General features: G+C 40.3%; 1 protein-coding gene across 3 annotated transcripts in view; it reads left to right on the top strand.

The window, feature by feature from the left end:
• Positions 1-23: 23 nt before the first annotated feature.
• The window catches only part of LOC139468766 (uncharacterized), a 66,651-nt gene continuing 43,212 nt past the window's right edge, over positions 24-23,462 (top strand). The window contains exons 1-2 of one of the 3 annotated variants that reach the window (XM_071250901.1): positions 24-62; positions 6,974-7,091. In XM_071250901.1, coding sequence (XP_071107002.1) covers positions 6,993-7,091 — 99 coding nt within the window. In that variant the 5' untranslated portion in view covers positions 24-62; positions 6,974-6,992. Of the gene's footprint in view, positions 63-346; positions 737-6,973; positions 7,092-23,462 lie in introns of those variants that run through there. The other 2 variants (XM_071250900.1, XM_071250899.1) reach the window with 2 other exon arrangements.

A 23,462-nucleotide genomic window follows, 5' to 3' on the forward strand; every position in this document is an offset into this window, starting at 1 on the left:
TCGTGTCGTCCATGTGGGATGTGCCTATGTTGATGGAAATTATTTGTTTACCCTGACATAAGGTAAGACATGCACATATTGTAATCATTAGGAAGCAAGAGAAAAAATATTAATTTAAATTCTGAAGTAACTCAGGATTTATCAGTGTGTACATTATGATAAATTAATGCAATGTTATTCTCTGCGCTCATTTGTGACGCTAACTACAGAAAAATATAGTACGAGGCCCTCGGTCCTTGTTGACAGTGTGCACAACGAGTGCCCGCCTATCAATGCTTATGAGGCCGTTGCAATCTCAATGATTTATGACAGGTAGCCAGACCTGTAATTTACTAATGCTGAAAGGGCCCCCCATAATACAGTGGCGTAACTATCACGAAGCACAAAAAAGCAAGCGCTTACATTTTGAAATACATGTAGAGCGGGGGAGGCAGTACCCGGACACATAACAATCATCGCAATACAACACACGAATGTATCGTCAGATTTGAACGGAAAATTGCATATACAAAGGAAGACAACTGCTGGTGGTTTCAAATTTGACCAACAGGCAAAGAACATCTTCCCGAACCTGGATACTGATAGTTTGACGACAGCGTCGGTAGTACTCTGACACAGTCGACTCTACCCGAACAGCAGAGAGCCAGAAGTGGGACGCTTCACATGCTGCTTTTTTTAGCTCACCGGGTCCAAAAGATCAAGGTGAACTTATACCATACCGTGGCGTCCGTCGTCTGTACGTCAACAATTTCTAAATGATATTAATCTAAATGCCTATCAAAGAATTTATTCAAATAACTTCTTCTTCTGAACCACTTATTGGAAATTAATGGAATTAACAAATGGTGGGGCTGACCCTCCAAGGGGTTGAGGGGCGGGGCCAAGTATGGGTAATTTGGCTATATTGCTTTAAACGACTTCTTCTCTGGAACTTAGAGATCGATATCAACCATATATATATGCCTGGAAGCATTCTCTGTTGGGGAGAATTCAAAATTGTACAAATGGAAGGGCTGATCACCCCCAAAGGAGCTGAGGGGCAGGGCCAAATAGGGGTAATTTGGCTATATTGCTTTAAACGACTTCTTCTCCAGAACTAAGAGATAGATATCAACCATATATTGGTTGGTTGGTTGGTTGGTTGGTTGGTTTGTTGTCGCTGCACTCAGCAATATTCCAGCTCTATGAGGGCAGTCTGTAAATAATCAAGTCTGGACCAGACAATCCAGTGATTAATATCTATACGCAATTGGGATCAGTGACATGCATCAACCAAGTCAGCGAGCCTGACCAGATATTTGATTGGAAGCATCCCTAGGTGGTGGGGATTAAAAATTTACAAATGGGGCCAAATAGGGGTAACTTGGCTATATTGCTTTAAAAGACTTCTTCTCTGAAACTAACAGATACTTATCAACCACATATGGTTGGAAGCATTCTCCGGTGGTGAGGACTCAAACTTGTACAAATGGTGGGACTGAACCCCCACGGGGCTGAGGGGCGGGGCCAATTTGGAGTAATTTGGCTATATTGCTTTAAACGACTTCTTCTCTGGAACTTAGAGATTGATATCAACCATATATGCTTGAAAGCATTCTCTGTTGGGGAGAATTCAAAATTGTACAAATGGAAGGGCTGATCAACCCCAAAGGGGCTGAGGGGCAGGGCCAAATAGGGGTAATTTGGCAATATTGCTTTAAACGACTTTCTCTCTGGAACTTAGAGATAGATATCAACCATATTTGGTTGGAAGTATTCTCCAATGTGGGGATTCAAATTGGAGCAATGGAGGGACTGAACCCCACCCCTACCTCTGGGGACTGAGGGGTGAGGCTAAAAGGTAATTTGGCAATATTGCTTTAAATGACTTCTCTGGAACTAAGAGATAGATATCAACCATATTCTCAGATGGTGGGAATTCACATTTGTACAAACGGAGGGGCTGAGGGACAGGGCCAAAAAGCGTTTATAACTCCCCACTGTATAAACATATGTACAATTGCTGAGTATAATGAGAGGAATGCACGTATGCTACCAGGACAGTCCCTTCTGTTCATCTGTCCGGTGCTCCCAAAGGAGTTAGAACCTTGACCATAACATGCAAACTCATATTATCCCCACCCTATGATTAACAGATACATTGTATACATTTTTTATCAAGAGAATAATACATTTATGCCAATGCCTCTGGAAACTTAGATCCTGGATCATAACATGGAAATGGTTCAGATCTTTATGCTACGTATCAAGAGAAATACACGTTCATGCTTTCAGATTTGCCATCCACCTTCTTTAAATGCTGACAGAGTCAAAATTACGAAATATTTGCAGTATTATATATATGTACAATGCAAATGTATATTTTGTCATGATAGCATAAATATCCAGGTGAGCGATACATGGGCATCTTGTTTATAAATGCAATTGAATTAGAATGGAATGGTGACATTGAAACATGCACCTCATTATTACGATGTCGTATTATACATGACTGACGCTTTTCAGGCGCTTAGTTTAACATAGCTGGTTGATCTATCGAACATTTGCGGTAAACAATAAATATGAATGATCTCTAAAATGTATCATCAAATGTCACCCACGGTAAGCTGTTAATCATAATCTACACTTATAACGTAGAATAAGCCCCCCTCATTATGATGGCGTTCAATACGTTCTTCATCAATATGCCTCTCAGCCAAAACATGAAAACAATATAGTCCTGCTTATGACCACCACCTCTAGTTGGGGCATCATGAGTCACCCTCTCGGTGTACAATAGGGTCATACTGATAACTTTGTTGTCCTAAATATTGAGCTAAAAACATCAGTCACTGTCTCCTTACACAACCGACATGACGCCGACAATATCTCAGACTACTAGTCTCTGTGATGGTGGTCGCACCTCTGCACCTACATCACATCTCTGTGTATCCACTACTTCTAGCATCATGATTTTACACTGCATTCCTGTCAAACCTGTTGTCGGGTTCAAGACCAACCATCAAGGCTATGAATGTAAGTGGTATCACGTGAAAAATGTGAAAAAATACCTATTGAAAGAAAGAAAATATACAAGTATTTAAACTTACAATAACGAGGGGTGTTTCAGCTATATCTCGCACACAACATACATATGAGAAAGAGAATATATGGATGTCAACTTCTTTATTATGAGGAACACAACGTTTCGGAGCATATACTTACTCCTTCATCAGGTGGATCAAGCATATACTCAGAAACATTGTGTTCCTCATAATAAAGAAGTTGACATCCATATATTCTCATTTCTTTCATACATATGCTACATTATAATCATGTTAGGTCATTTACATCAATGTAAGGTGCAAATTTATAATACTACAGTTATATATAAATGATAGATGGCTCACATATAAATGTTGTAAAATATATTAGTAGATCGAAATAAATAGAAAAAGATTCTTTAGATATTTAAAAAAAAGTGTATGTGTTTGTGTGATCAAATTTCACTGTTATTGACATAATATACACTTCATTGCTGGGCAGGAGACTTGGCCAGGTTAGTGACAAACTCTTCTTTTTTTTTACAATTTCAATGACAACAAGTTACACCTTGGTTAAAAAAGGTTTTGGTTTGTTTAGATTTAATTATGTCATAAATTCTGCAACAGGGGCAAGGGATACAGCCACGTTAGTGGCAAACTCTCATTATGGTCTAAATCAGCAAATATATACTACTCAAAATTAGATAAGGATCGTAGATATTTTTCTTAATAAAAAAACAAAATAACTGCATAACTGGCAATATTGTGTTCAAGTGAAATCAAAAACGTCTCCAACACACGTGCACGTGTATTTCATGCCATGGGAAATGCGTTTCACATCACAGTTCATGCTTTTGCTACCATTGCACGATTTCCAATCAGGCAACGGTGTCTGATTCATTCTGAAACTGTAAACTCAATTGAGTGTTTACTCTACGTTTATCTACGCAATGCCCCCTCAACGTGTAAGGCGTCGCCTGACGACAGAACAACTGGGCAGATGTATTGGAATGCTTGATGCTGGCTATTCACAACGTGACGTTGCCAATGCACTAAACGTCAGCCAGAGCGTTGTAAGCAGGGCCTGGTCCCGACAGCAAAATGTTGGTACAGCAGCACACCGACATGGGGGTGGTCGTCAGAGGTCGACAACCCAACGCCAAGATCATTTTGTGGCTCTTCAGGCACGACGTCATCCCTTCTGGACAGCAACCAGCCTACGTAACGACCTCCTGAACGCCTTGGGGGTGAATGTGTCCACTCAGACGATACGGAATCGTCTTCACAATGCAGGTCTCTACTCGAGAAGGGCATGTGTCCAAATCCCCCTGACTGTTCGACACCGGCGGGAGCGATTGGAATGGGCTGAAGATCATGTCACTTGGACACGGAACGATCGGGTTCCAGTTCTGTTCACCGATGAGTCCAGGTATTGTTTGGACTTTACAGACAGGAGGCAGCGGGTGTGGCAACGACAACGTGAACGTTTCCATGATGCCAACATCAGTGAACATGACCGTTATGGTGGTGGTTCCATCATGGTCTGGGGTGGAATCAACAGAGATGGAAGGACAGATCTTCATGTCCTGGAGAGAGGAACAATGACGGGGGTGAGGTACCGGGATGAGATCCTCGATGTGTACGTCAGACCCTACGCTGGTACTGTTGGCCCTGAGTTCATCCTGATGGATGATAACGCCCGTCCTCTCCTGAGTTCATCCTGATGGATGATAACGCCCGTCCTCATCGCGCCAGGGTGGTTGAGCAGTACCTTGAGCAGGAGACAATTGTCCGCATGGATTGGCCAGCGCGCTCGCCAGACTTGAACCCGATTGAGCATGTCTGGAACATGCTGCAGGTTGCCCTTTCACGCCGTAGAGCACAACCCACGACTTTGGCAGAGCTCGGACATGCCCTGGTGGAAGAGTGGAACAACCTTCCCATTGGGAACATCCGGGTGCTTATTGACAGCATATCTCGACGTTGTCAGGCCGTCATTGATGCAAGGGGAGGTCATACTCGATATTGACACTTCATCGACTAAGTGTAATGATGGACTATCCCTCATAACTGTGTAATTCTTTCTCTTGTTTGCTGTTAACATTTTTAAATGAAATGCCTTTTGGTGTTTGCAGATTTCAAACATTCCATATTGATACAAGTTCATGCCGTTCATGAATTTTCATTCATAACATGATTAAACACGTTTCTGAGTCAGAGTCATGTCTTTTGTTATGTTTGTGGTAACTTACACACATATCACCTAGTGATCCTTATCAAATTGTGAGTAGTATATATTGACTGATACATATTTGACTGATTATTGACATATTTCTGATTTTCAAGTCCTCAAGGGAAATTTCAGGGGAAATTATCTCAGTAGGATTAGAATCAGTCCATTATGGTTTCCAAAAGAGGATTGCTGATAATTTCGTAAGAATTATCGAACAATAGTTAATGGCATTGTTAATAATTCTAAGAATACTACCTCTATTACATACAAAATTACTCCCTCCCAACTCCCAAATTCATCTACCTCTAGTAGGTGATGAGGAAAAAAGGTGAGGTTACTGCCATTATGACGTCATGGCATGGGTATTAATGAGACTACTTGGTGACAACTAGTTGTGCATAATTGACAGTGAAGAGGACGTTTGTTGAAAATCTGAAAATCATGAGTCATCCGTTGTAAACATCTCCTCATAAACCACTGGATTAATGAAGCTGAAATTTCAGTCTTGTTCCCACTAATGATTACAACTTAAATTTTTCAAAAGGTCGAAGATCATTTTCAATATCTCAGCCATGGCCATTTTTTGCTCACCTGACTGAAAGTCAAGGGGCTCAAGTTGAACGTAAAAGTTTTTGCCATAACTGCATGTATCATTAAGAAATTAGATAGGCAAGTAGGTGGTTTTCAAAATATCATATATGTATGTGAGTATAGTTTGATATTTGTTCCAGTTAAGACCTTTGACTCTCACATATATCTGTTTTTACCATATTAATGCATCTCTTCTGTAACTACAAGTCCTGTGGAACTGAAACTTTGCATAAATGATCAGATTAATGGCAATTAATCGGCCAATTCTTTTTCAAAATGTATTGCAATTTGGCATTGCTGTAGTTTTTGGTAGGGCCTTACATGTATGTGTCATTGTGTTTCATTTTGTCCTTAATGGTATAATAGTGGGTGCCACCAAAGTGAAATGCTGTCATGGGCAATAAAAATCAAAATGGGTGCAGACCCCTACAAACACTAGCCTGCCACCATGTTTCATATAATAACTGTGTACATTCAGGAGCAATGGCATGTAGGTTTTTGCATATGGTTGCTTTGGTTACAAAAAGAAAGGTTCCACTGACATTGGGAGAGGCTGTTGGTAAGATGGTCCAGGCAGGGCACCTTTTGATATTGGAGAAAATAGAAAAAGAAATTCAACAGGCCCAAACTATCCATGGATAGCAGGCCAGCATTTTTTGCCAATTTGTTAGTTTGACTGGTCAAAGCCAATGCAAGTCTTAGGGACCTACAGCACTTCAAGGATGGGTCTCCTTTTTGTTCTGGACTACTTTAACCCAGACACTGATCTCTGCAGTTGAAAGACCATTACCCATTACCCATTACCATGCCCTTAAATATCTTATCCTCTGATAATGTTTGACTCCTGAAGGTGACATTTGTCATGTCAGTTCCTTCTTATGAAAACATGTATCTTATTTAAATCAATGTGATTTTATTCTAAGTTTTTTTTTTTTAAATATCGCAAAAAATCATATGGCTTTAACTTTGTGTGAAAGTAACATCTACAAGAAGAGCCAAGTTTGTTCAAGACTTCACTGTTTGTATTCAATGTCACTATGCTAAATGACTTTACCAAAAATACATTCTTGATAAGTTTTAAAATACAAAATCATTTATGATTGTTCTTATTTGTGTTTTATTTCAGGTTACTGTTTGCTGTGAAAATGAAGTGCCAAATGTGCAAAACTGTCAAGCTGTCAAATGAATTTCCTCCCAGGAAGATAACAGAAAACTGCAGACATCCAAGACTGCATTGCATGAGGGTAGATATACAATTGCATCTGGTTTATCTTGTTAAACCAAATAACTAGAAACAATACAGATAAGAAGCGATCCCAACTGTTTCCTTTATTTATGATCATTTGAAACGGGTTAACTGGAACTATAGTGTAAGTAGAAATATGTGTTAGTGGAACATTCCCCTGGTCCCTTGAGTCATTCTTTAGGCAAATTCGTCTTTTAACTAGAACAGAAAATTGTATGCTAGCACTCCTATGGTGGTGTCAGTTGTCGAGTACCATACAAAGGAAAACTAGGCTCTGACTTCTGCCCTGTTGTCTGACACCACCCGGTATAGGGTTTTTCTGCTATGTGCGTCAATTTGCTTGTTAACAGAAGTGAGCACCGCAAAAGACTAGGCTACCATCTGTATGGACAACAGAAAAGTACTTTGAGGCAATATCTGTACGCACTTCTGAACACTAATTGGTTACCCATGATCTGTGAAGATTTTGATATTACAAAGGGCACATGTTAATAAATTTCTCAAACATAAACCCAGTCAAAAAGAATGGTGGAATCTCATTGGATATCGTTATTTGGAAATATGCATTTTGAGGCAAAGGATGGTTATTGTTTGATATCACCCCAAAGTGAATGCCTGTGTAGATTTCGAATTATTTGGATGATAAGATTGCTTTGGATATCATTTCTGAATTTCATAGCTTGATATTTACATCTATCAGTCATCACCAGCAATGAACCCAGACCTTTGTCCCTTTGAACACGTCAGGGACATGATTGGAAGAAGTGTGTGTCAGTGTCATAGGCTGCCGATCACATTGGTCTGAACTTAGCCAGGCACTGCAATAGGAGTGGGGCTGACTCCTTCAAATCATCATTGGGAGACGCATATGCAGTATGAATGAATGTTTGATTAATCATGGTGGTATTACACACTACTGATAACAAAAAACTGAGTTTTGAAATTTCCAATCTTAACCCCTATCAACCTTCGAAATCAGTGGCAGTTGTTACATCTGCTGTCATATTTCACTACCAGTAGTTATTTGTTCCCAATTCATTCATTATCATCATAGAACTATTACTAGAAACTAATGTCTCTTTCAATTTTGGATATTTTAAGTTATTTCCAAGTTTCCCCTATTTTTTTAAGAGTTTTGTTTTCATTCATTTCCTTTTAAAAGCCAGTGAATGAAAGTCAGCTGTACTGAAACATGTGGATTATCAACACATTTTGGTTAAATAAATGAAAATGCCTAAAGATATGTTTCAGGTTTGAAAAGGTATAACTTTCTAACTTATCCTGCATTACTCCTTAATGCATTTACTACTGTTTTTGTCAGAAAGACAAACTGTGAGAGATTCAGCTGTAAAAGAAAGTTGTTCCAACCTGAAGTGCGGTAGTACCGTCGCACAGCTTCCGCGTTACCGGAAAGTAGTGACGTCACATAAAAGCACAAGAGACGTGTCTTTTGAGAAAAAAGATTTACAGTTATCATCATCTCTTGTTTATCAATATCACATTGTGTTGTTGTCTATGGTTTGTGCTTATAAGCAGGGGGGATATAGCTATGGGCATGTCCGTCCGTCCGTCTGTCTGTCCGTTTGTCTGGATTGTTTCCGGAGCAGAACTCGAAAGCCGTTAAATATTTCTTCATCAAACTTTGCATTTATATCACTTAAGTGGTGAAGTTGTGCCTTTTGCTATTTTGGAATTTCAGAAATGTTTATATGTTTTACATTTCCATTGCAACAAGATGGACTTAGCTTCTTTAGGGTAGAGTTCGATTCCAGAGCATAACTCAAAAACTGTTAAATACTTTCTTACAAAACTTTGCATGTCTAACAGGCATATACTGGTGCCTTTTGCTATTAGGAATTTTAGAATTCTTTATTTTTTATGTTTCCATGACAACAAGTTGGACTTAGGTTCTATGGGGTAGAGTTCGTCTATGAAGCATAACTCAAAACCCATTCAATACTTTCTGACAAAACTTTGCATGTCTGTCAGACTTATGCTGAACTGGTGCCTTTTGCTATGTAGGAATTTTAGAAATCTTAATTTTTTACATTTCCATGGTAACAAGTTGGACCAAGGTTCTATAAGGGTGGTGTTCGTTTCTGGAGCGTAACTCAAAAACTGTTTAATACTTTCTTACAAAACTTTGCATGTCTACCAGGCACATACTGAACTAGTGCCTTTTGCTATTTAGGAATTTTATCTATTTTTATTTTTTACGTTTCCATGGCAACAAGTTAGATTTAAGTTTTATTATAGGGTGGGTTCACTTATGGAGTATAACAAATAAACTATTAAATATTTCCTTGCCAAACATTGCATGTCAATATATAAAGCACATACTGAACTGGTGCCATTTGATATTAAGGAGTTTTTGAAATGTTTATTTTAGAATTTCCATTGCAGCTATTTGGACATGGGCTAAGAGAAATGTTGGGCCAGTAACCCGGTTTGGAACCATAATGTGTTAAAATGGGTGGGGGATATAGATGACTTCGTTGACTGTACGCTTGTTTGTTGTTGTTTCTTGTAAGTTTTTGTAATTTGCCATTTGTTTGCATGAAAAAAAACCCACAGAAACACACTTTATTCCATTTTCATATGGATGCGACCATGGTGGATCTTTTGTGGGTAAACAATGTATGCTTGTTCAAGAATATTCAACTCTTGACTCATTACATACAGGATTGCACATTTACTTGTGGTAACGTTACAGACAGCTGCCGGAGGGGGGGGGGGGATGTTATCTTTCTGATGACTCTTGTTTGGTATTATCCATTCGTAAAATGTAGTAGTTTATTGCTCATTTGGGGCTCTCAGTCACGGTAATTACAGGTGTATTCTTGTTCCAATCAGCCCTCTTGAATGTGGTCTTGATCTTTGTCCTGTGTTGTGAATTATTACTTCATTCTCTTTGTTGTTTAAAGTGTTACATTACACTTATTTCATGTAATTTATCTCTTTTAAACGTGTTTTGCATCTTTTAGTAATAAATTGTTTTCCTTTGCTCATTGTGTGTTTACAGGTTTATCAATATGACTTTGCTTATATTACTGATTTATGCCTTGTTGTATTGTATGTCACTCAAACAAGTCTGGCAAGGACCAACATCCGCTGTTCTTGGACTGCACAGTGTTTTTTTTTTACTCCCCTGTCTCCAGCCGACTTCACGCTCTATTTGAAAGCCATTAGAAAACATCGTACTCAGCATGCTCACTGACACCCCAGGATGTCCAATCTTGCAGCTACACCATCTGCTTCGGCTGCGCCAGTCTCTACGACTGTGTTGCAGTTGACCAGCTCATCATCTTCGAAGTTGACTACTACAACCCCTACTATATCAACTGCTAAGCTGATGGTTAAGGTTACGTCCCACAGAGAATACAGCGATCTCACCGTCGAAGTCTGCGCCGATTTATGTTTCTGCTGCGGCTACAGTGTTTGCACCACCCTTGATGATGTCTACTTTGCTGCAATTGTTTCAATTGGAAGATCAGAAAGCCACGTCCCGAACCCAGCCTGTGGATCTGTTTGAGCCCGAACATTCATCATCCTTTTACGACCTTACTAAGAAAATGGTTTTCTTCTTGGTTCTCGATACATCAGTGCGGGTCAGCAACTTCCATGCCTCAGACGTCACTCTGTCCGTTTTGAGCATGGCACTCTTGAAGCTTTTCATCTTGGGCTGTGCTGGGATTTCTATTGCCAAGAATCAACTCCCAGGATAGCCAGATAAGACTTTCACCATCACACCCTTTTAGTCGATCATGGGAGCAGATGACGAAGAGGAGCTTTTATTGCGCCCTGTACATGCATTGCAATGTTTCATCAGATGATCTTAAGTTCAACGCAAGTCTAGGAATCGGCATTTCATTCTGGTTTCTCCTTCTTCACAGACAGAAGTTTCCCAGTAATACGATCTCATGGCTACTTGCAATTATTCTTCAGGCTTATGCGGCAGCCGGTTTAGACCCTCCCAAGGCCAACACCCCACTCAAAATAAGAGCGGTTGCGTTGACAATGGCTCTCAATAGTATCTGCTCCCTCATGTCTATTATGGAAGGGTGTTTCTGGCATTCCAATACTGTCTTCGCCAATCATTATTTACTTGATGTGGCATTTGAGGATGTCACTGGTGCTTATAGTTTCGGTCCTCTGGTGGTGCCTCAACAAGTCACCAACTCTCATCGTCACTGATCATCATAGACTATTGAGCGGGCCCATTGACCTCTCCGTTTTTTATCACCCCAGATTAGAGGGCTCACATGCTGTTAGCATTCCCTCAGTAGGTCAGTTCTAGATTTTAGCGCACGCTTTTTTCCTATTATTGTTCCCTTACTCAGTTTTCCTATATTCCTCACACTTTCATTTTCACTCATTGTTTTCCGGTCATCGTGCAGGGACTTTCTGAGACTTTGTTGTGGATTTCTTCTGCTCTCATCTGATGGTATGCATCTGATAAATACCATCTGATAAATATGCAAAAATTTAGTAAAATCTAAATATTTTTTACATTTGTATACTTATCCTGTATTACTTCATCTAAGTGCCCTTCCAACGCAGTGCTACCTCCACACAAAGTCTTCAGATGTTACTTGTCAAAGCAGTAATGTGCTTGTATACGACGTCACCTCTTCCTGGTCATGTGGCGGCTGTGCAAGGGTACTTTCTCACTTCAGGTTAGAACAACTTTTTTTTATGTTGGAAACTTCTCACAGCTCGTCTTTCTGTCAAGAAACATCACTAAATGCATCAAATAATGCAGGATAAGTATACAAATGTAAAAGTATATTAGTGTGGTAAAAATAGATCGTAATTTATCGGGTAGTATGGCGGTAAGTTTAATTTTCATGTACAGTAAGGTTTGTAAATTATAGGGCTTTGCAGTGCTTCAGCAGGGCTGGTGGAAGTCGTTATCTTGTAGTCAATTAATCTATTTATTACTCACGTTTGGCAGTCAAATTCCATTGGAATTCCCTGTGACGGTTGCGAGGTCCACATGTCTTCCCGCCGTAGTGTGTTTCCGGATCTATAGGTGTCGCCGAGCACGCTATGTTAGGAATTATCATTTGACCAATGGGAAGCTTAGAAGATTGTATGACCCGTGACCTATGAATATGGTTAGCTCCGTGGGTATAAAAGCCTGAAATGACCGAGATTAGTCGTCTGAAGTTTCGGGTATCCCGACAAGTAAGTCCACAACACCCACTACAGGGGAACATTCCTCTAGGCAATAAGGTTTTCCTTACGACTAGTTTTAGGTGTAGGTTTATTTTATGTGGTAGTGGGGTGGGGGAAAATTAGTTGTAGGAAAAACATGTAGAAATAACGACTTAGGTAGGTTGGAAAGTAAGAATTATGTTAAAATGTAGGTTTTGTAAGGTATTTATTTAGTATAGTTATTGGAATAGTGGTGTGGGGGAGAAGTAGGTGTAGGAGAAAATAGGCAGTAAATTAGGCAGTTAACGATAAAGAAATTTAGGTCAATAGCAAAAGTTTACCTGTGTGTGAGTGCTTTCTTTTTGTATTTTTCTGATTTACTGTTAATTTGTACTTTTTGTTAATAAATCCTTTAATTTATGATTTTGTCTTAGTTTTGTTTTGGCAAAGTTGAGAACCTGACCAACCATAGAACCTCGAGAGAGTACACTGTTCATGACTGATCACAGTAGAACACAACGCAAAGTCCGAAATTATATGAACAGGGTTCGAACTTAGTACTCTCTGATTGCAATCCTGTCACTGGGCAGCCCGCCAGAGGGCGCCTATTACAGATTTGGTGCCGTGACCCGGATTTGGCATGTGATCTTGACAATGCTGAAATGAAATAGTCTAGTTCTTTTGGGGTTTTTTGCCAGATAAACTTGTTGTAGATTTGATTTTTTCTTCTGAACAAACAAGGCCATATTGTTATGTTTGTGTGGAAAATCTTTATTCTTCTGTCAGGATTTAGTTGTGAAATATGATGACTGAGGAAACTCGTGCATTATTTTCCCTATCAGCAAGTCAGGGTGAGCAAACATCCGGTTTGGATACTGATCTTATGGATTTGTCTGAAACACATCACACAGGAGTTGTAACATCAACACCGTGTCCAACTACTGGTAATGTTGATTCACAGTCACAACTGCATAGTGTTACTACACAGTCAATTCTTGATTGGCCAATAGGTACTGAAACGTTAGGCCTAAACCCAGAAGAAACAAATTATAGAATAAACCATGGGTTTGCTTACGATGGGGTCAGTAGACAGGAAAATCGTTCAGTACATTTTGGTACACGTAATCAAAACGTAGATAAGCCAAGGGCCCCAGTAGATTTTTCGCAGTACAGGCAGAGGTCATCCTCTGCAGCTGGAGTTGCTTTTGGCCTGTCTGGTAATGGTTCTTTGCTAGATTCCAGTTTGGCAGGTGATACAATTTTTCAAAGTGACACTAGTTCTCCGTTTGTTCAACCATATTTGACTAAACCCATCCGTCGGGAAGTTCAACCAGATGTTTTTGATGGTAAAACGTGCGTTGGCAAGATTTTTTAGTTCATTTTGAACAAGTTGCTGCATGGAATGGGTGGACTAGTGGTGAGAAAGCACAGCAATTGACCATGTGTTTACGAGGAAGTGCACAAAAGTTGCTCAGTAGCCTTACACTAATGCAGTTGAGTGATTACAATGTCATAAAAAGTGTGCTTACACAGAGATTTAATCCAAAGGAAAGAAGTGTAGCTTTCAGATCTGAGTTTAGAAACTGTAGGCAAGGAAGGGACGAGTCAGTAACTGACTTTGGGTATCAGTTACGCAGATTAGCACTTCTGGCATATCCGGAAGCCATCTTTGCCTCACTAGAGTTGCACGTGATTGATAAATTTCTGACAGGATTGACAAACTTCAATATGAAGAAGCATATTGCTTTCGCTCATCTGCAAACTTTAGAGGAAGCAATAGCACACGGTATTGAATACGATGCAGTTGAGGGAAATAGAAGCAAAAAGCCAGAAACTTCCGATAGGGTTGCTGTAGTATCTCACACAAGTACTGACGAAGGTTTAACTGTGGATGCAGTTAGCAAATTGATAGATCAGCGGTTGGAAAAGTGTACTAGAGTCCCACAGAAATCTAGGAAATTTTGTTGTTTCATTTTTCAAGATCCTGGACATCTAAGGGACAAATGTCCTGATTTGGCTAAGTTGGGTTTACCTGGATCTTCTGATCCAATGGATCTAAAGGATCTGTAGGGACTAACTTGGGAAACTGAGTCAGGCTGGGATCCAGGCCGAGATTTCAGCTGGGTTAGAACAAAATGTTAGGCCTACTGAAGGAAGTACGACAGTGTTATCCTCACAACATGACATTAGTAGTTCTGATGTACGAGAACAGGTAGTGTTACACGCTGATACCAATGGGAAATCTTGTCTTTTTCTAGATGTTGAATTAAGGCAGGTACCTTGTAAACTATTGGTAGATACAGGTTCTCCTGTTTCATTGTTGTCATACCAAGATTTTCTGAGATTAGGCCTAGAAGGTGTTACATTCAGCAAGGTTGATATAGAAAATTTTAACAGCTACGGGTAGTCCGGTGAATGTCTATGGTTGTGCAACATTTGAGTTTACTGTTGGTAGTGCACAGTTTGTGCAAGAGTTTGTTGTTGCAGACCTAGGACATTTGAGTAGTATTATTGGCTTGGATTTCCTGGTGACCTATGACTGTGACATTATGATTAGGCGTAAGATTCTTAAAACTTCACAAGGCAAATTGAAGTTGCATAAACAGAAAACTTACAACTGTTCTCGCATACAAGTTGCTGACAAGGTCACTGTACCTGAAGTTTCGGAAAAGTTCATTGAATGTAGGCTAATGGGTCCCTTTTCTTCAGAGTATGGTTTGATTGAGCCAAATGACCAGTTACGCAGTAGAGGCATTTTCGTGGCTAAAAGTTTAGTCAAGCCTAAAGATGACAGTCATAGTGTCAGTCTTAAACCTTAGTAATAAGGGAGTTTCTTTGAACAGTTCATCACTAATAGGTACTGTTAGTAGTGTCAGTCAGGTAGTTGAGTGTTGTGGAGATCAACCGCAGAAATCTGTCAAAAAGGAGTTACCTCCTCATTTGCAGCCTTTGATAGACAGTAGTTTTAATGAGCTTACCGCTGAGCAGAAATTAGCATTGACTCAGTGAGTGTTAGAGTATGAGGATGTTTTTGTAGGAGAAGATGGATCTTTAGGACAAACAAATGTGGTTACCCACACAATAGATACATCTGGGGCGATTCCCATCAAACTTCCAGCTAGAAGGGTACCTTTAAGTAGGAAACAAGTGATTGAAGAAGAAGTTGATAAGATGATAGCTCATGGTGTCATAGAGGCTAGCAACAGTCCATGGTCAGCGCCAGTTTGTTTAGTGACCAAGAAAGATGGTTCCTGTAGATTTTGTGTTGACTTTAGGAAACTGAACTCTGTCAGTAAGAGGGACACTTATCCGTTACCTCGTATTGATGAGACATTGGAAACTTTAGGGGGTGCTAAGTGGTTCAGCACTTTGGATTTAGCAAGCGGATATTGGCAGGTAAAGATGGATCCTAGAGATAAACACAAAACTGCTTTTGCTACACATGTAGGATTATACCATTTCAATGTCATGCCTTTTGGGTTAACAAATGCACCGGCTACATTTGAAAGGCTTATGGATAGAGTGTTAGGAAAATTAAGGTGGATGAAATGTCTTTGCTGGATGACGTGATCATCTTTGGCCCAGATTTTAGTAGTGCATTGGAAAATCTAAAGATGGTATTTACGCAGTTACGGCTAGCAAATTTGAAACTCAAACCCAAGAAGTGTACACTCTTTCAAACTGAAGTTTCATTTTTGGGACATATAGTTTCAGCAGAAGGGATAAGATGTTATCCTGAAAAGACTAGTTCTGTCAATACCTGGCCCAAACCTGAAACCGAACAGAGGTCCATAGCTTTCTAGGACTCGTTGGTTATTATCGACAATTTGTACCAAAGTTCTCAGACATAGCTTTTCCTTTGAATAGACTATCACGGAAGGGTGTTCCTTTCATTTGGACTGAGGAATGTGATAGTGCTTTTTGTCAGTTGAAACAATGTTTATTAGATGCTCCAGTACTGGCATTTCCTCAGGATGAAGGTCTGTTTATACTTGATACGGATGCTAGTGCATACGGTATGGGAGCTGTTCTCTCACAAGTGCAGAATGGGAAAGAAAAGGTCTTAGCTTATGCTAGTAAAACTCTTGGTCCGGCACAAAGAAATTATTGCACCACCAAGAGAGAATTGTTAGCAGTAGTCACTTTTCTGAATCATTTCGACACTACTTGTATGGTCGAAAATTCCTGATACGAACAGATCATACACCACTGATATGGTTGAAAAACTTCAGGGATCCTGAAGGAATTCTAGCAAGATGGTTAAGTATCATTGAGACATATAGTTTTGAAATCCAGTATCGAGCGTGCACCAAACATCAAAATGCTGATAGCTTATCACGTAAACCAGTTAGAAAGTGTGGGTTTGAGGAATGTTTGGAATGTGCTTCATGCTCTTCAAATGACTGTCATCAGTCATCAGTTAAAACTAGAACATGTCAGGTGTTACACACTGGGATGGTGGACAGTATTTCTAAAAATGATGGTTCCCACTCTCAGGTCATGGACTCCGCCAGAATTTCTCCACTTTCCATTAGCGATAGTGCAACAGCTAACTGTAGTGATCGTTCCGCAGAAGGTGGGCATATCCCATCGCATACCTCTATGGAAAACTCTGCTAGTGTTCCTAATTGGTTACCAATCTGGACGAGAGATGAGATATTAGGAGGACAGAAAGCTGACAAGGGTATAGGTCCAATTTTGGAGTTACTGAAAACAAGTACAGATAGACCCTCCAGAGCAGAAATTGTAGATTTGTCTGCAGAGGCTAAATGTCTTTGGGGTCAGTGGGATAGCCTAGTTATTCAAAATGGACTGTTGTACCGCAAAATAGAATCTGACTTCTTTGGTCCCCGGTTACAGTTGGTTGCTCCAGCCATGGTTAGAGATAACATATTTCAACATCTGCATAGTAATAGGTCAGCAGGTCATTTTGGCAGAGACAAAACACTGCAATCTATCAAGTCTAGGTTTTATTGGCCAGACATGTCAAAGGACATCAAATCTTGGTGTAAAGCGTGCCTATTTTGCGCTAGATGCAAACCTGGTCCGGGGAAGGGCAAATCACGATTGAGACAGTTTCAAGTTCGCTCTCCAGTTGAATGCATTGCCATTGATATTATGGGTTCATTACCAATCAGTCGACAGGGCAATGAATATATTATGGTTGTTGGGGATTATTTCACAAAGTGGAAAGAGGCCTTTGCAATCCCAAACCATACTGCCATGACTGTTGCTGATAAGCTGATCTCAGAAGTATTCTGTCGTATTGGCTGCCCTTTACAGGTGCATACTGATCAGGGAAGGGAGTTTGAGTCCAATCTATTTGCAGAAATCTGTGCATTGTTGGGAATAGAAAAGACCAGAACTATACCGTACCGACCCAAATCTGATGGGATGATAGAACGTTTTAATTGTACGCTTAAGCAAATGCTATTTATTTATGTCCAGCAAGAACCTTTGGATTGGGATGATCACCTTCCATATCTTCTCATGCCATACCGTTGCAGTGAACAGAAAAGCAGACATTGTTCTCCAAATCTGATGATGTCAGGTCGTGAGATAAGGGTACCGATAGATGTCATGGTGGAGAATCCACCTGGAGTTCAGGTTCAACAATGTTCAGTTGCTTATGTCAAGTGGTTACAGGAAACCATGCAGAAAGTCTTCCAATTTGCCTCTGAATGGTTAGGAGTTGCAGCTGCAGCTCAAAAACGGAATTATGAACAGGGCTTTAAGACTAGGTCTTTTGAAATGGGGGAGTTTGTCTGCTGGTGGTATCCACCAAAGGCAAATCAAAAGTTGGGATTAGGTTGGGATGGTCCTTATCTTGTAGTTGGTTACGTTTCAGACTTAACCTACCAAATTCAGAAAAGCAGTAGTAGTCGTATTGTCAATGTGCATGTGGATCATCATATCTTTCCAGGGTACTGATACACCTCAGAATTAGTTACATTCTGATAGGCCAAGGACAGAGTTATCTTTGTCTACTGAATCTGCTCCAGAGTCTGCAGATGATTCTATTGTGCAGAAAGAGGGGGATGGTGTTGAGTGTAGTCCATCTCCACCACCAGTTAGAACTAGAGAAGGGAGGGCTGTAAAGCCAAGGAAAATGTTTTCCCTGTAGGTGTTAGGAGATTTGTAAAATCTCTGATTATCGCAACCGATTTTTATGAGTTTCGTCGTTATGCTTTGTTATTTTCCAAAATAAATTATATCTCTTGATTTATGTTGTATTTGTTGTTGGTTTTTTTAAGTTGGGTGTTGGTTTTAAACATAAGAAATAAAAAGAATGTTTGTAGGGCGACATCGATTCCTTGGAAGTTATCTTCCACTTGTTTTAGGATGGACATGTTCGAAGTCAATGTCGACCCAGATGAGTTGAAGGACTTTATGGATCAGGATCGGCCATTATGGACAGATGAGATGCGTTGTCAAGTCCCAGAATGCATCAGCAGAGTTATTAAGAAGTATGGGGACTATGTAGACCACTGGTTGGCCCGGCATAAGGAGGACATCCTCCACCACTTGTGCAGCATCTGCAAGAGGGTTTTTATTAAAAATCCAGTTCATGTAGACGACACCTCAGGATACATCCCTTGGGTGAAGTACAGCCAGTCCGGTTACCAAATGCTAGTTTTTTTAGTCCTGGCTCAGTGATGTTGCCACGGTGAAGGACAACAGGAACCCCGACCTCCGTTTCTGGATCGTCTTCGTCCCATGGAGCAGCATGTTTGTCAGCCAGCTGGATATCGCTCAAGGAAGCTGCACAGCGCAGGAGACACCGGCTGCCGTCAAGGAGGAGATCTTGGGAGAAACGGGAGGAAGAGGAGCTGTAAGCCATCAATAACTTGGACTCCGACTGAATCTGTTGTTGTGGATGTTTCTTTTGTTGTTTTTTCTGTTGATCTGTTGTTGTTATTTATCTGTAAGTATGAAAGCGTTGTGTTAAGAAAGCAGTATTTTGGGGACAAAATTGGGTAATTTTGATCTTAAGGGGGTAGTTGGGCTAAAAATAGATCGTAATTTATATAAGTATATTAAATGTATAAAGTGAACAGAAGGAAACAGTTGTTCTTGGTTGGGTTAGTATAGCTCGTCCAAATACACTCGATTAATTTGGAAGTGCTCGCCCAAACGCACCTGTTCCGCATGTTCTTTTTTTGTGGTAAATCTCGTGCGTGTCATGCTGATGAGACGGACCACTACGTTGAACGGGGTAACATGTGGAAGTTGACATTTATTCGTTGTGGGACGAAGACGTCCTCAGAGTTCCAGTCAGGAGATTGCCATTATCCACTTTATAACAGAAAGTGGTCAATTATTCACTTTTGATGAATATATAGAAACATTACATTTTGGGGCGATTTAGTTAGTGTGGCAATGAAGGTTTGTGTTTCTGTCTTCTGTTTCTGTTTAATTAAAATGCCCGACATGATATTTTTGACTTGTTGTTTATTTAACGGGGAATAACGTGCCTCATTCCCATATGGTAGCAGAGCGTGGTTTCAAAAGGTAAGTCAAATAAATTATGTCGTATCTGCAGGAGGGAGGCTCTGTAAAGAGCAATGAGTCTCTGGCCCAAGAAACAGAAGGGTCTCTGTTAAAACTGGAGAATATTTTGAAACTAAAACAACAAAAAGCAAATGTTAAATCAACCTTTACAAAAGCCAAAAACAAGCTGTACAGCTTACTAGAATCTTCTGACCAACCATCTCGAATAGACATACGAGATGGTATAGATAAAGTAAATGAAAGTCTGGTGAAAGCAATCGATGTTATGACACAACTCACTCTGGCTTTTGCAAAGAATCAGCAAGGTGAAAATGTCGCTAAAACTGAACGAGAGATTAGTCACCTTGAGGATGAAACTAATGCTGTAGTTGAACAGGCACAATTTCACTTAGATAATAGGTCAGATGTGACTTCCTTGTCAAGTAAGGGACGCAATAGATTGTATAGACCTGAACAGGCTGCGGGAAGTGAGCCATGTATTCAGAAAGACATTGGGCATGGTGTTCATAGCATACCACATGAACACACACATGCTTATAAAGCAGAGTCACACAGTTATGCAATAGGCACTGATCTATGGAAACAACTCAAGCGTGTTTCTATCCCAGTATTTTCTGGAGATGTTAAATGCTATGAAAGTTGGAAAGCTGCATTTCTGACATGCATAGACCAAGCACCAGCAACTGCTGAATACAAGCTATTACAGCTAAGGCAGTATCTTTCTGGTGAGGCTTTGAAAACAGTACAAGCTTTGGGGCATAGTGCTATAGCTTATGACATTGCATTAGAGCGCCTAGAAAGGAAGTATGGTGGTAGGAGGCGTCAAGTAGCGTTACAGTTAGAAGAAGTGACAAATTTGAAGCCTATTCGCCAAGGGAATGCTAGAGATGTTCAAAGATTTGCTGATGTCTTGGACATTGCAGTCGTTAGTCTGAAAGAAGCAGATAGAATAGAAGAGCTTGGTAATGGGTTATTTTATGCCACTTTACAAAAGAAAATGACTGAGTCAATGATCGCACAATACCAAAGATGGCTTCATGACAGAGATAGGCAAGAGTCTGTCGAGACTCTAAGAGAATGGGTACTTCTGGAAGCTGAATACCAAACGATAGCAGCGGAAACAATACATGGTGTTTCTGATAAAAACAAAAGACTAGAGTTCAAAAGAAAAGAATCGTGCTCATTTGTCGGTGAGCTGAATAGAAAGTCAAAGAGGGAGGTCATATGCAAGGTTTGTGGTGAACAGCATGTGTTATGGAAATGCAATGTGTTCAAGAATATGAATGTTTCTGAGAGATGGAACACTGCTAAGAAAATGAAAGTATGCTTTCGCTGTCTTGGTGGTAATCATCGTGGCTCACAATGTAGATATGCATATCGCTGTGGGATCAATGGGTGTACGAAAACCCACAATAGACTCTTACATGAGAACATACCCAGAATTGACATTGCACAAGGCAATCTGGATTTTGCAGAAAATAGTTTAGTTGTGGAGAAGGATACTCAGGTAGGTTCTCAAACAAAAGGTCATGACCAGGGCATTTCTGAAAGAGCACATGCAACTATGCCATTGGAATTTGACCATCCATTCACAGCACTTCGGACAGTTCCAGTAGTGCTGAAGAATGGAACTAAAAGGATCCGTGTCAACGCATTATTGGATGATGCAAGTACCAAGTCATACATTAATGCTGATGTAGCTTCAGAATTAGGGATGCAGGGGTCAATAGAGAAAATATCTGTAAGTGTCTTGAATGGTAAGAAAGAAACATTTGAGACCAAGCCAGTGGTATTTGGAATTGAGAGTGAAGATGGTAGGGTGGATATGGAAATGACAGCACTGACTACTACTAGGGTCACGGGCGACTTGCAAGTGATTGATTGGCAAAAATGTAGACACAGATGGAGTCACTTGAAGAACATAAGCTTTCCAAGTATTGGGCGACGTCCAATTATCGATCTCCTGATAGGTATTGATCATGTGCAATTACATCAGTCATTCGAAGATGTTTGTGGAGATGTAGGCGATCCTATTGCAAGGAGAACGCCTCTTGGGTGGACATGCATAGGCAATGTAAGCAGTCAGGCAACATCCCAAACACACTGTGCATATACATACCACACATACAGCAAAGACAGTGAATTGTGCTCATTAGTGAAGTCATTTTGGGAAATTGAAGAGTTGAAGACTCCTCTCAAACGCCTTATACCAGATGACGAGCAAGCTCTTCACAAAGCACAGGAGACACTAGTGTATATGAATGGCCAATACCAGATTGGTATTCCTTGGAAGAACGTTCCATCATTACCAAATGACTATGCCATGGCATTTCGTAGGCTGCTTAGCACTGAAAAGAAGTTATCCAAAGACCAGGACACGGCACTAGCCTATGACAATATCATCTTGCAGTATCTTGAAAAAGGTTATATCCATAAAGTAGATCATGAGGAATCGAGGGAAGATGTGTGGTATCTTCCTCATTTCCCGATATTGCGCCCAGATAAGACCACAACAAAGGTCCGTATTGTTTTTGACGCTTCAGCAAAGTATCAGGACACATCATTGAATGATGTAATCAGTCCAGGTCCGAAGCTTCATAGTGAGCTTTTTGATGTGCTGATACGGTTCAGGAGAAAACCAGTAGCTCTCATTTGTGATATAGCAGAGATGTTCTTGCAGATCAAAATATCACCGGAAGATAGACCTTACCACAGATTTCTCTGGAGATCTATGAATACAGATATGCCTCCTGAGGTATACGAGTTCAGTCGTCTTGTATTCGGTATCACCTCTTCTCCTTTCTTGGCTCAGTATGTTACCCAGAAACATGCTAAGGCACATCTGGTAGATCTGCCTATGGCTGCAGAAACTGTCATAAAATCCGCATACATGGATGACAGTATGGACTCGGTAGAGAATGTGGATGAAGGTATAGAACTGTACAACCAGTTAACTCAGTTATGGTCCAGTGCTTCAATGCATGCTCGGAAATGGTTGTCCAATTCCCTGAATGTCCTTGATAACATTCCTGAAGAAGATAGGGCTTCTGAAATCGATCTTTGTAAAGGCCATTTACCATCAGTGAAAGCACTTGGGTTAACGTGGGTGGCTGAAAAAGATATGTTCACATTCAAAGTTGGTACGTTTCCTGAAGAAGAAACCACTAAAAGAGGTTTTCTCAGGCAAATTGCAAGACTGTTTGATCCTCTTGGATTCATAGGACCATTTATAATCACTGCAAAGATTCTGTTACAAGAAATATGGTTAACAGGACACGATTGGGATGATGAACTGCCTCAGAACCTGCAACAGAAAATAGAAAAATGGTTAGTACAATGGAAAGAAGTACAAGGTGTTCAGGTACCCAGATGTTTGCGCCTTGATGCTGAGGTTTGTTCAGTCTCTATTCATACCTTTGTTGATGCATCACAGGATGCATATGGCACCGTTGTTTACGCCATCTATACTTACATGGACGGAAAGAAGTCAAGCAGGATAGTTGCTGCAAAGAGTCGTGTAGCTCCGTTGAAAGCCTGTAGCATACCACGCCTTGAACTGATGGCAGCTGTACTTGGCCTCAGACTTGTATCTGAAGTGGTCAAAGTCCTTCAGATTGAGATTGAAACGGTTACCTTCTGGTCAGATAGTAGGAATGTCTTGTGTTGGATAAGAAACAAAAGTCGTACTTTCAAACCCTTT

Source organism: Haliotis cracherodii, unplaced genomic scaffold (genome assembly GCF_022045235.1).
Source record: "Haliotis cracherodii isolate W230 unplaced genomic scaffold, xgHalCrac1.p SCAF_2, whole genome shotgun sequence".
In the NCBI taxonomy this organism is placed as follows: Eukaryota; Metazoa; Mollusca; class Gastropoda; order Lepetellida; family Haliotidae; genus Haliotis; species Haliotis cracherodii.